General features: G+C 38.9%; 1 protein-coding gene across 1 annotated transcript in view; it reads left to right on the top strand.

Moving 5' to 3' along the window:
• LOC143398295 (uncharacterized) overlaps positions 1–14,607 on the top strand; it is a 326,595-nt gene that overhangs the window by 130,628 nt on the left and 181,360 nt on the right. Inside the window, 6 exon segments of the mRNA XM_077109254.1 lie at positions 1,129–1,221; positions 1,295–1,609; positions 2,619–2,933; positions 7,798–8,112; positions 12,635–12,943; positions 13,037–13,354. Of these exon segments, the coding sequence (XP_076965369.1) occupies positions 1,129–1,221; positions 1,295–1,609; positions 2,619–2,933; positions 7,798–8,112; positions 12,635–12,943; positions 13,037–13,354 (1,665 nt within the window).

Below are 14,607 nucleotides of genomic sequence, written 5' to 3'. Positions count from 1 at the left end.
TAAACTACAGGTGGGTTAAATGTCTCATTTTGTGTATTTTCTAATTTATAATTTTGCACCATCAATTATGGCCTTAATGCCTAAAACTTGTAAAGTATATAGGAATGTTAGGTTCTCTCACCATGTCTGTTGATTTCTTATTATATTTCCTACAGTTTTGTCCTTCTGTTCTTCACTCTGTATTTTCCCATATTCTTCCACTTACTATTTCTTTTTTGTGCAAACCTACAGTGTTGTTAGACTCATATTCTGTTTTTTTTTTATTTTTAGCTACTGACTTTTTACTGGTTCTTTTTAGTTATACATGACTCACAAATATTTATTGGATTTTTTATCATTTCTACCAAAACACATATCATATTATTAAATTTAAAAAATTTAATCATGATTATTGGAATTACCTATAATTACCTATTGGTAATTACTACCAATCTGTGAAAATCTTTCTTTTTTTTCTCTTTGTCTCCTTTGTTTTCTACATGGTCTCTTTTATAAGTGTGGGGCTCTTTTGACAGACATTGTATATGAAAAAACATCCATCCTACAAAAACTTCAGAAAGGATTTTGTTTTGCTTCTTCAATACACTTTATTTAGGGTATATCACCTTACACACACACACACACAAAAGTGAAGTGGCTAGAAACTGGAAACCATTTCCATGATGAAAATTCTTTTCGTTTACAAAATTTGATACTAGTTTCCTGGTTGGTTAACATGATTCCTCCTCTTTGATCCAACCTAAATTTTACTTGTGTTCTCCGAGGGATATCTGGCAAACATGCTCAGATTTTCATAGTCTAATATACTAACTTTGAAAGGTCAAGTGTCTCCAGAGGAAAATAGCTGATGCTAGTTTTCACTTTTTGCTGAACTTGACTCCTAGGTCTTGCTTCCCTGGGAGCTGTGCAATACTCTCAAATACCACTGATATATTCACACTTTACTAAAGTCATTCCTAGGACTTTGTTTAAGAGAGAAGAGTATGTCAGAAGCATAAGCAGAAATCTATGTTAGAATATCAGCTCTGAATATAGGAAAATATTAATCCTGTGTTACAGCTTTCAGATACCATCACTAGATTATTGTCTAATTTAATTCAGCTTCCTTTTCTCTAACCCCTTTGATAGGAAACCAGGCCCAGCTGCTGCCCCAAAGCAACAACTCCTGGTCTGACCTAGCAGGCTCTGCAGCCTCAGAGGGCTACACTGCCAATTGCTCAGGTGAGCAACACATTTACACAGCCTTCCCATTCCCTGTGCAAATGCCCACTGACATGACCCTGTGTCTCCTCAGACAGCAGACAGCTCCGCCTGGTGGACGGGGGCAGTCGCTGTGCAGGGAGAGTGGAGATCCTGCAGCAGGGCTCCTGGGGCTCCATCTGTGATGACAGCTGGGACCTGAGTGATGCCCACGTGGTGTGCAGACAGCTGGGCTGTGGAGTGGCCCTGGAGGCCACCATCTCTGCTCACTTTGGAGAGGGATCAGGGCCCATCTGGCTGGATGAGCTGAACTGCACAGGAGAGGAGGCCCATGTGTGGCAGTGCCCTTCCCAGGGCTGGGGGCAGCACAACTGCAGTCACAAAGAGGATGTGGGGGTCATCAGCTCAGGTCTGTGGTGCACACTATGCACAGGTGGGGGAGGGAAGGGTAGGGTTTTCAGGATGGTATCTGAGCCACAGCACAGGGGTTGGAAAAGGGCAGAGGGAAAGGATAGTTTCTGTCTTTCCAGTAGAGATGAGGTACTTCCATTTCCTCCTGCAGGAGCTGAGCTTCTGCTCCTTCCTTCCCAGCACTGTCCCCTGACACAGTCATTCTCTACACCATCCATTTAAAGCTGTCATTCCTCTTCTCTTACCTGTAGGTACAACATCATGACCCACCGAATCAATTTTCTATTACTTACCATAGACTGAGTGGCTCAAAACAACACAAAATTATTATCCTACACTGTGTAGGTTAGAATTTGACCTGTGTCTATCTGGGCTATAAGCAAGGGATTAGGAGGCTGCAACACTGAAGCTTTGGGAAGATTCATTTCCTTCCTTTTGCAGCTTCTAGAAGTTGCCTGAATTTCTTGTCTCATAGCAGCTTCCTTCAAACCAACACCAATACAATTCTCTAACCATCATTCCATGTTCACATTTCCCTCTTGAGGTTCCAAAAGAATTACCTGCTTTTGATGTTAGAGTTCTAAAGATATGACTTGAGAGTGCTCAGCTATTAATCCAGGATGATCGATGATAATCCATGAAAGAATCTTTCTTAGTCATGTCTGAAAAGACCTTTTGCAATGAAGTAAAATATTCACAAGCTCCCAAAATCAGGGAGTGGACATATTTGGAGCTCCACTGTTCTGCTACCCCTCTATCCACCCTCCTTTTCGAGTATTTGTCAGATTGTTAGTCAGATAGTAGATAGTGTACTTCTATTACATTGTTGTAGAAACAGAGAAGTACAAGTTAGCAAACAAGTTAAAGGGACAAAAATTTCAGTATTTGTCCTAGTAGGAACATCCTCAAGAGAGGCGGCAATGAGCACTCACTATTTAGGAATAATGAAAAGACAACAGTAAGAGTTGAATGCTCACTGTGCCCAGTTTTCCTCTTCTTGCTTTCAGAGTTCTTGGCCCTCAGGCTGGTGAGTGAAGACTAGGAGTGTGCTGGGTGGCTGGAGGTTTTCTACAACAACACCTGGGGCAGTGTCTGCCACAACCCCATGGATACTATGACTTTGTCCATGATCTGCAGACAGCTTGGCTGTGGGGACACTGGGAATCTGGATTTCTTGGTTCCTTCCAGGGAAGGTTCTAGACCACACTGGGTAGATGGAATCCACTGTCGGGAAACTGATACCTCTCTCTGCCAGTGTCCTTCTGACCCCTGGAGACACCAATCTTGCTCTGCAAAGGAGGAAGCTCATATCACGTGTACAGGTGACCTACTATTTCTGTGTTTGCCCTATTCCTGTAGGTTGTTGTAAAATAGGAAAGTTTCATATTTTAAAATATAATGAATTAGTTGAAATAAGTCTACACAATGAATACTGGATAGAGATTACTTTATCCAACTCTAAGAAAATCTGCAATGATAGCAATTTATGTGAAAAGTACCAGAAATTGAACTGAGCATATGGCAGCATGAAGTTTTACTCTGATGAACACTCTTAGCAATTAGGTAATGCTGTCTTAGATTATATTAATCAACATGTATTTTGTTAGTGAGAGGGTGAATGATTGCATCTCAGTAATACTTACTATGTGCTATCACTATTTTCCCACACCCTACCCCACCACATGTAATGTGGCTTAATTATCATAATCAACTAATGATATGTACAATGGTGATAATTTATTTCAGATGAGGAAAATGAGATTAGAAGTAAACACTTCATTTCCTTCAAACTTTCAAGTGAGCGGGAGGCAATTTGGGGAGTCAAATATATTGAACTGTTTACTCTGAGATCCAGCTACACCAGACAGACAACCTCTCAGGTCATTTTGTTGATGGAAAGAAATGAAGTGACTTTTGGTAGAAACTTAATTCCAGTAAGAGCACAGACACAAGAAAAAAACACTGCCCCTGTCCTCATGGAGTTTGCACTCCAGCCTGGAGGCACAACCATGCATAAATTTGAGTGTCGTGAAGATGCTGCTGAAATTTGTGCTTTGGGGAAAAGAGAAATCATTTTTAGTTTGAGACCTAAAGGAGGAGTAGAGGTCCAGTGAAAGAAGAAAGTAGACTATTTATCAGTGTAAATACTGAGGAGGGAGGTGAATGGTGACTAAAATCCCATTATGAGCAGAGCAGGAGGATAAAGAGAGAGTGATGCATGGTTACCTGGATGGGGAAGAAGAACTTGAGGCCTCTCCAAGGCATGGCCTCAGTAACAATCCTGTTGAAAAGCTGTTTGTTAATCTTCTCATCTCTATATTATGGGGAATTACTGGGAGATGAGCAGTGGGTCTCCTGTAATTTTTTAAATTTATCACCTCATCATCCCAATAGTCTTGGTTGATATTACCTCATCTGAACCCTTATCCATATGCTACTGCAAACTAATATGCCCACTTCATCCCTCTCCCAGAAAACATTCCATGGGGCCTATTGGAAATTGGAGCCTATCATCTTCTAAATTTGAAGGCCTGTAATGTCCCCTTCAGTTTCATATTCTCATATAAAATTAAAAACTGGCTGTCCTCTGAAAACAATGATGTTCTTATAATTTGGAGAAGCTATGCTTCCCTTTCAGAAAAGCTTTTTATTTCTAGGTCAAATCTTATAATAAGATTGCAATTATTCACCCTAGTCTTAAAATATTTCTGCTGTGCTTTGTAATTTTTAACAATTTCTTTTCTTTTTCTCCATGTCCAGCTACTTGAAATTTGCCCCATGAGGTGGCACCAACCTTCACTTCTGTTGTTGTCACTCTGCAGCCTCCCAGTCCTCCTCACCCAGGAAGGCTGCAGTAGCAGGCTCACCAGGCTCCTCTGTCTCCTGTTCCTGGTGCTGCCAACATCCTTGACCACAACTGAGATAACATCCTGGCCTCTCTATTCCTGACTTTCTCCCTTTGAAGCACTCCCTCCCACCCTATCTCCATGTATGGCTACAATTTTGAGCATCACTAGCTCTCCAGCTTGAGATCTTGATTGCATTGTTCACTTGTCTATTATTGCCCCTTCTCCTTATGGCACATATTCATGATGCTCCTTTTCCATATATTTCATCCTCATAATGTTTTCCTTTATTAGTTTTTAGATTTCCACTCTCCTCAGGATTGCACATTTTTTTACCCTGATTAGACAACATGGTGCCCTATTATAATCCTCCCCCTTCAAGTACACTAAACTCCCTGGTCTCTTCCATCAGTCCCCAACAACAATGGTTGTGTCATCTACCTAACTCCTGCCTGCCTGCACAAGAATAGGCAAGGACTGCTACTATATCTTGGACAAGTACTATATCTTGTTATAATGTGAAATTAACCTGCTAATCTATGGATTTGTAATCCAGCCTCTGAGGGACCATACACATTGGTCCTATATTCCAGTGTACTTCTCTCTGTGTAACATGTTAATTTACAAATTCTCAGATCTCCCCCACCATATACTTAAATGACAATCTTGTCTCAAATATCCCTGGAAATAGGAACTTTCAGCTTTCTACTTTGTTTTTGCCTCATATGGTCATTCTACCTTATTTGTTCCTCTTATTCTGTCTTACAGCTTTGCAATTTCTCTGTTCAACTTATAAATTTTAGGCAAATTATTGGTTGAACCTCAGACTCTCTATTCTTACTTACCTATACTGCTTCCCCAGATGTGCATTCTGAAGAACATTGTAGGTTCTTTCTCTGTGCCTTCTTTGTCTTATAATAATGGGTTTTGAAACTCTAGATATTATGTCAGAGCCCAAGACATCTTTCTCTGTAGATTTCATACAAGATATCTCTGTAAGTTCAGGCATGTTGTTATAGACAGCATAGAATGTATGTGGTTATTTTTCCAGTATTGTTTTTAGTGTTTGGACCGAGGGAATATGACAGCAACCTGTGCTGAGGTCCTTCAAGGTACTTTTTCCACTACATTTGAATTATTTCTCTCTGGTGTTCTTAAGTTGGAGATTGTCCTAGAGCAGGATTATGCCTACTTATAACTGATTCATCAGCTGTGGATTTCTATCTTCCCTATTCATTAAGTTGAAATATCCATGAAGCTTCAGCAGGAAGGATTAGGTCATGGCTTCATTAAAGTGTAGCTTCTCTGGATTGGCTGAAGTTATAGCTCAGTGGCAAAGCACATACCCAATATGTTCAATGTTCTTTGCCTGATCACCACCATAACTCAGAAAGAAGAAAACAGCAATAAACACAACATAAAACTAAACCAGACAGGCATAGTGGTGCACACCTATAACCCCAGAAGCTAATGTGGCTTAGGCAGGAGTATTGCAAGTTCAAAGCCAGCCTCAGCAATTTAGAGAGGCCCTAAGCAATTCAGTGAGACCTTGTCTCTAAAGAAAATACCAAAAAAAAATGGCTGGAGATATAGCTCAGTGGTTAAGTTTTCTTGGGTTTAATCCCCAGAAATAGATAGATAGATAGATAGATAGATAGATAGATAGATAGATAGATAGATAGATAAACAAACCAGCTATAGAAATATAGTAATAATCAATTACACTCAACAACAACTAAAACAGCAGTAACAATAGATTAAAGGGAAGAACAAACATAAAATGAACAAGACAAACAAAAATTACTAAAATGAAATTAATTTTAAAAACATTGAAGATGGAAAATAAAAGGGAAGGAAGAAGGGGAAAAAGAAGAAAAATATTTGTTAAAAAAAAAAAGGCAGAGGGGATTAACCAGGCATGGTGGAACTGGCCTGTAATCTGGAGGCTGAGGCAGGAGGACTAAAAGTTCAACACCAGTGTCAGAAACTTAGTGAGACCCTAAGCAACTTAGTGAGATCCCTTCTCAACATAAATAAATATATAAAATTTAAAAGATCTGGGGATGTGGTTCAAAGGTAAAGTACCTCTGCATTCAATCGCCAGCACAATTAAGAGAAAGGAGGAGAGGAATAAGAAAGAAGATGGAAAAAAATCCATTTGAAAAATTAAAAAACAAATTAAGTACTAGTAAAGGAAATATAATAAAGCCAAAGAAAAATATGTGTCAAAAATTTCTCCCAGCCAAAGTATTTGCATTGGAGACACATTTTCAAAGTCATCTAACTTGTGAATTCACCAGATATGTGAGGGTCAGTTGGCTAAAAAGAAACCAGTTGCACTTCCTTTCTCTTGCTATCAAACATGCTGGGATTGGGGCAGTATGTTGGCTAAACTGTACTCCTCACTTCCTGTCAAGGAGGTTAAAAGAATATTGACAAAGCAGCCCATAATACCCCTGCAGGTGTTTTGTTATCAAAAGTCAAGTCAGCCCTTCCTTACCATAAACTCCTAGTTTTGAATAATAGCAACTCCTAAAAAAAAGTCCAAGTATAGATTCAATTTGTTTGGAGGAAAAAGTAATATTCTATGGTTACCACTGTCAACTGAGCAATGTCAATATCTGACATGATCTTTTTGGGGGGAACTTGCTCAATTTACCTAAAGTGAGTCAAGTTTTGACATTATATATTGAATCTGAACTCTGAAACATAAAATTACTAGTGAAATATTTTGAGGCAAACAATGGTCCATCCATTTTCTAGTCTCAATGACCAACCATATGATCATGATTTCTCCTGGATTCATGGCTGTCACCTGAGGTTTCTGATGATGTCATCCCAGTTCCTTACTCTATCCCCTGTGCACTGATTGTTCCACATCTCAGACAATTGGTACTCAAGTGTATGTGCTTTTTAATATACCAACCAGATGCTGGCCCATTACATTGACATATAGAAATCATTCAGAAAAGACACTTTTAGCTACTTAAAGTAGAAAACTTAACATTTCTAGAATTGTGTTATCAGATTTTATGAAGAACTCTGAAAATAAGTTTAACTCTGGTAGCAATTACATAATAACTTCTACCTGAGACATCTAATTAGATTATGTTGTGTTTAATCTCATTTCTTGTTTTTACACAATTAATTCTCCTAGTTGTTTTGGTAGGAATTGAAACATAACTGCTGCCCTGGTAGAAATGACTCCATGTCTTACACAGCAAGCTCTGCAATCCAAAAGTGGGTCTACTGATTGGTTGGGAAAGGAGTACCACATGGCAAGAATACCCTTCTCATTTTCATCATAAATATAACCATTGACATGATTCTTTCTCCTCAGGGACTCCACAGCTCCACCTGGTGGATGGGGGCAGCCGCTGTGCAGGCAGAGTGGAGATCTTTCACCAGCATTTTTGGGGCACTGTTTGTCAAAATGGCTGGGACCTGAACGATGCTCATGTGGTGTGCAGACAAATGGGCTGTGGAGTGGCCCTCGATGCCACACACTTTATACAGTTTGGGGAGGGATCAGGGCCCATCTGGCTGGAGAAACTGAAGTGCACAGGAGAGGAGGACCAAATATGGAAGTGCCCTTCTCAAGCCTGGGGGCAGCACTACTGCACTCATCAGTTGGACGCAGGTGTCATCTGCTCAGGTATTCTCCACTGCCTAAAAGAATGGAAAGAACCAAAAGTGTGTATCTGATTCTGGGGAAATAAGAGACAAATGAACCCCAGAGGACTACAAGGTCCCCATGAACCCTAAGTGCTCTAAATAGCAGTGAATGGTGGGCTTTATTTAATTTTTCTTGTAAATCTCAAATAGTGTTCTTTCACTTCTCTGCAGTCATACTTGACTAGATAGTGTTTTTGGTAGAATCATTCCACTTAAAATCATCTTCATAATTTTGTTTCTACAGTTTACTATTTATAGAGCTACCTGTAAATTACTACATATATCCTCTTTCAGAAGACAGACAAGAATGAGGCTTGCTTTTATTCAGTTCAATTGGGTGTTTATATATGTATAGCCAGAGATATTTTTGCACTGGGTTAGTAGGTATTTGGGCACAGGGATGGGATTGAACATATCACAGGGGAATTTATGGATTATAGGAAAGTTGTGATTATCCTTTCCAGATTTAGACATTAGAATTATCAGCTCACTGGCAGGAAAGGCCAGAGAACTGTGAGTGAAATGCACAGGTTTTCCTTCCATCATAACTACAATAGATTCTCTCTACATTTTCTTTTCAAAACAACATCTGTATAAACTCATCCTTGGGAGATGAATTTAGCCTTGTGCTGGCAGATTAATGTTGGATGCATTAAAATATTAATGCATATTTATTATAGTAAGATGTTATATAGTTTAGGACTCAGACCACAATGGTTGTTTAGTGATCTCCCACAAATAAACCACATTAACTGTAATTCACACACCAAACTGGCCTCATAAGAGACAACAGACTTGGTGAGGGCCTGCTTTTACTATGATAAAAAGAAAAGACACATTGAAGGAGGAAGGAAGATAAGACTTGCCCTTTCCCCAACCTCAATCAGCCCAGCATGAAGAGAAATGCATTCTTGTTGGGGAATGTAAAGTAAATTAAGCCAGGCCTTAGATTTGAAACCCAGGACTAGGTCTGCTGCATAGTGAAACCTGGTGCTTGGCAGAGCGTGACAACCCTGTTCCCATGCCAGTCACCATCTCACATCATGACTCTGGAACTATGTTTCATTGGGCAGGAAAGAGACTGTCTCCACTACCACACCTCCAACCTCTAGCAGAAGAGGAAAAAGCAAGACTCTCTAAGGATCAGGCAGAGTGCTGGCACAGGACTTTGTCTTGGAGTTCAGTTCAGGCCCACCATGATCATACACAGCACTGAGTAGGAATTAGAGTCCTCAAATGTCGAACAGAGATAACAGAGCAAGACCTGTGTGCTGGTAGGAAGAAGAGCCTGCAGCACCTGTGGCTTGTTGCAAGAATTTGGAGCCTTGAGTCCAACTAATCAGTAGGCAGCTCATAGCACTGAGGGCCTTGGTCCCTCCCCACTTCTGTGTTGCGTTGGAAGGCTGTGGCTTCAGTGTGTGATATAGCATTGCACCATTGTTGACCACAGGACTATTCACCACATTCCTCCTCAACATCTGGCAGCATAACATGGAGAAAGTTAAGTCTCTGCATAAAGGTGAAAAGTTACTTGAGCAGTTGTGACTGGAAGCCTTGGGTTCTTATCTCTATATATTATAGTACAGCTCTCAAAGATGAAAAAAAAGACATTCAGGAATCAAGAGGAAAAAAAAAAGAAATAACATTTAAGAATGTCCCAATTCACCTGATGGCAGACTTCTCAACAGTAAACATATAGGTCAGAAGTGAGTGCCATGGGATTTTCATAGAACTGAAGAAAACCCTGCCAATCAATAATACTGAATCTAGCAAATTTATCCTTTATACATAAAGGAGGTACAAAGACATTATCAGACATCCTGACCCTCAAATTATCACCTGATTCAGCAATCCCAATGCTGAGCATATGTCCAAGGGAAGTGAGATCTCTATGTTAAAGAGACATCTGTACTCCCATGTTTATGGCAGCACAATTCATAGTAGATAAGAAATAGAAATAATCTAAATGTCCATCAGCTGATAAATGGATAAATAAATAAAATGCATTGGAATACTATTTAGTCATAAAAATGAATTAAATACTTTCATTTGACATGACGTGCATAAGTCAGGAGATCATTAGGTTAAGTGAAATAAGTCAGGCAAAGAAAGACAAATATCCTATAATCTCACTGTATGTCAAATATGTAAGAATTGACCTCATAGATGTTGAGAACAGAATTGTGGTTACTACAGACTAGAGAGTATTGTGGATGGAAGTGGAAGACAAAACAGTGATCAATGAATAATGGGTTTTACTTAAATAGGAACAAGAAGTTGTGGTGCACCATGGCACAGGAGGATGCCTATAGAAAACAATAATTAATTACATTTCAAAAACTAGAATAAAGTATAATGGAAGCTTTCACCAAAAACAAATGAAAAGTTTTTGAGGAAACAACGAAATGCAATGTATACATGCATTAGCACATGAATTTACTCCATTAATGTGTACACTATGTCATTAGGTATCAAAATAAATTTACTTAAAGGAAAATATAAAGGTGACAAGATATGGGAAAAATTGTTAATATCTGACGGGAACAATGATGCAAGATGAGTATATTGGCAGGTAAGGTTGATAAGAATTGGACATGGAGACAAATAGAATTTTCTGAAGAAGATAGAGAAAGCTTAAGTGTCTTGGGGATGGCCTTGGAGGGGTGACAAAGAACACATAAGAATTACCTTGGCAACACTTAAGACCCAGGTGTAGGGTGGGCAATCTGTGTACATTTGTGTGAAATCAGTCCACCCCTCAGTGCATCCCTTCTTCACAAAAGGAGGAAAATTATTTTCAAGAGTCATTTAAAGCTGAAGTATTGAGAAGGTCAGAATAGAGGAAGAAAAGGTCCCTTGGATGATACTTTCATAAGAAACCTAAAATGTACCCAGGGAAACAATGTGTCTATGGAGAAAACAATCAGTCAAGGATATGTATGACTACAATTTTTAATATACTCAAGTGAGAATTATTTATATGAATCAATAGATTTCTGCAAATGAAATTTTTCTTTCTTTTTCCACCCAATGTTTCACAAAATTCAAATGACTTAAAACTAGATGTAGTTTTTTTTTTGTCCCACTAGATGTAAAGCTCTGCAAAGATAATGACATCATTTTCTTTATATATACATATATTCATATGCAGCACCTAAAAACATTTCTAGAACATGAAAAATTCTGAAAATGTCAGTATTGTAAATAAGAAAATATGAAGGCAGACCCTAAATATTGTCTTTGTACATCTCTCTCCTATATCAGTCCTGGGCGAAAAGTTCAAATGTGTCTCCTTTGAAGACTCTCTGATGCATTTTTATCCTTTCACGATCAGAAGCATTTTACCCACATTAGGTAAATTCCATTTTGATAACTTACTTTGAGAAGAAAAATTACTGAACATGTTATTCCAGAGTAAGCATTTCCTTCTTCAGGACATAACTTACTATTACATTATAATTCCATATTTGTAGACAGATACCTCCCCAAACGTCTGAACCCATACTCAAAATCATTTCAGGATCAACTTTAATAGACGTCTAATGGCTTCTTTGAACTCCACTTATTAGTAAAAAAATCCCTCAAAACAAAACAAAAAGACAAATAAGCATACTCAAATATCTTAATAACTTCTGATTCTACTTCTTTTTTTGGGGGGGGAGGGTGATACCAGGGATTGAACTCAGGGGCACTCAACCAAGAGCCACATCCCCAACCCTTTTTTGTATTTTCTTTAGAGACAGGATCTCACTGAGTTGCTTACAGGCTGGCTTTCAACTTATGATCCTCCTGCCTCAGCCTCCAAAGGCTCTGGGATTATAGGCATGGGCCTCCACGCCTGGCTGATCCTACTTATAAATTCTCTTTCTGTCTTCTTTAATGGGAAGGCTGATATAAAGAACCCAGATTATCTTAGTCACAATAAATTACTTTCTATCTCTGTCTCACACTGTTTACTGGGCTCTTTCCTCATCTCTAAATGGGAAATTAATATAAATTGTCATTTTTTTATTGAATTTTGAATTTTTTTATTCTTTAACAGATTTTTACTTAATTGGAATTATTACCTGTGAACTGAAAGTTTCTGAGGATAAAAGAGTGAAAACTTAATCCTAGTCTTTTTTCTACACTGAGTTCAAATTTAAAGGATAGATATATAGCTTATTAAATAGGAGGTAGACTGACATAGACAGACAGACATACAAACTCAAGATTAGGTATATTTTAATACAAGAATAATATGTCCATATAAAAGAAAATACATACACATAATATATATATTTTTAAATTTCTTGGAGTCATCCATTTAGAACCAACCTTACAAAATTTCTTCTCCTATAGTTGTCTTCAGACATTTGCTCATAGAATTCCCACTTCAACACTTGAATCTATTCTCCACATTCCATTCCTGAGAAAAGAAAAAATTTCACAGAATTTCCTGTGCCATGTAGTTCCCAATTCCAACCCTAGATACTCATTGCTCTAGTTATTTTCTCCCACAGGATTTGTGCGTTTGGATGGAGGAGGTGGACCTTGCTCTGGGCGAGTGGAGGTGAATTCTGGAGGAGGATGGACTCCAGTACCTTATGGGAATTTCACATTACCCACTGCCCAGGTCATCTGTGCAGAGCTGGGGTGTGGCAAGGCAGCATCTTTTCTCTTGGACCTTCCCCTCATAGAGGCCAGTGAACAGGTCTGGACTGAAGAGTTCCAGTGTAAGGGATGGGAGCCTGAGCTCTGGTTCTGCCCCAGAGTGCCCTGTCCTGCAGGCAGCTGCCAACACAGGGGGGCTGTGAAAGTTGTCTGCTCAGGTAAGACCCACAGCAGGACCTTTTAACCTTTTTGCACACTCTGATGTGGTAACAAATGTTAGATGTTACTGGAATCCTGTCTTCTCCTGCCAGAGTACACAGAAGTCAGGCTCATGAAAAATGGCAGCTCTCAGTGTGAGGGTCAAGTGGAGATGAAGACCTCTGGAGGCTGGAGAAGGCTCTGTGCCTCCCACTGGAATATGGCCAATGCCAAAGTTGTTTGCCATCAGCTGGGCTGTGGAGTCGCCATCTCCACCCCAAAGGGAGCATACTTTGTGGAAGGAGGAGATGATACCTGGAGAGACCAATTCCACTGCTCAGGGTCTGAGTCCTTCCTGTGGAATTGCCCTGTGACTGCCCTGGGTGTTCCTGCCTGTGCCCATGGAAACACAGCCTCTGTGGTCTGCTCAGGTAAGAGAGGGCAGGGCTGGCTGGTACTCAGTTATCTCCTTGAGTCACATGTCTCTAAGAGCAGACAGCATGGAGAGCATACAAGAAAGACATTTCTTGGTGAAATATGGTTCTTCTCAATGATTGTTCATCTTTCAGGCCCTGTCAAGAGTTATTCAGAGGAATTTTTTTGATAGACAAAGGTTATAAGTTTATTATTACCTATATATCTTAAACATAGAAGTTTTCTCAAATCTTAACCTTGTACTACAATATTTGCTTCAGATGTTTTTTATTATATATTTTTATTTGTTCTATCTAGCTATTCATGATAGTAGAATGTATTTTGATATATTATACATTCAGGGAGTATAAATTTTCATTCTCCTGGTTGTTCATGATGTAGAGTTACACCAGTCATGTAATCATATATGCACATAGGATAGTAATGTCTGATTCATTCTATTACCATTCCTACTCCTAAATGCCCTTCCCTCCCTTTACTCCTCTCTGTCTAATCCAAAACACATATATTCTTCCCTAGCCCCCTACCCTTTGTTGTAAATTAGCATCCTCATATAAGAGAAAAAATTCTGCCTATGGTTTTGGGGGATTGGCTTATCTCCCTTAGCATGATAGTCTCCAATTCAATCCATTTACTGATAAATTCCATAGTTTCATTCTTCTTTAAGACTGAGTAATATTCCAGTGTATATATATACCATATTTTCTTTATCCATTCATCTTTTAAAGGCATCTAGATTGGTTCCATAGTTTATCTATTGTGAACTGAGCTTCTATGAACACTGATGTGCCACCTAATTCGAGCATACTGATTTTGAGTCCTTCCTATATATGGTGAGGAATGGGTTAACTGGGTCAAATAGTGGTTCCATCTTTTTTCTAAGGAATCTACATACCACTTTCCATGTTTGCACCGATTTTCAGTCCCACTAACAATGTACAAAAGTACTTTTCCCCCATGTCTCCACCAATGTTTATTGTTACTTGTATTCTTGATAATTTCCATTCCAATTGGAGTGAGAAGAAATCTCTGTATAGTTTTCATTTGCATCTCTCTAACTACTAGAGATGTTAAATATTTTTTATATATTTGTTTACCAATTGTATTTCTTCATCTGTGAAGGGTCTCTTCTGTTCCTCTGCCCATTTATTGATTGAATTATTTGTTGTTTGGGTTTGTTTGTGTGTTAAATTTTTGAGTTTTTATATTATTCTGGAAATTAGAGCTCTATCTGAGGTACCTGTGGCAA

Source organism: Callospermophilus lateralis, chromosome 4 (assembly GCF_048772815.1).
Source record: "Callospermophilus lateralis isolate mCalLat2 chromosome 4, mCalLat2.hap1, whole genome shotgun sequence".
Taxonomy (NCBI): domain Eukaryota; kingdom Metazoa; phylum Chordata; class Mammalia; order Rodentia; family Sciuridae; genus Callospermophilus; species Callospermophilus lateralis.
The sequence above is the reverse complement of the archived record's forward strand: the minus strand, read 5'-3'. Positions and strand labels throughout refer to the sequence as shown.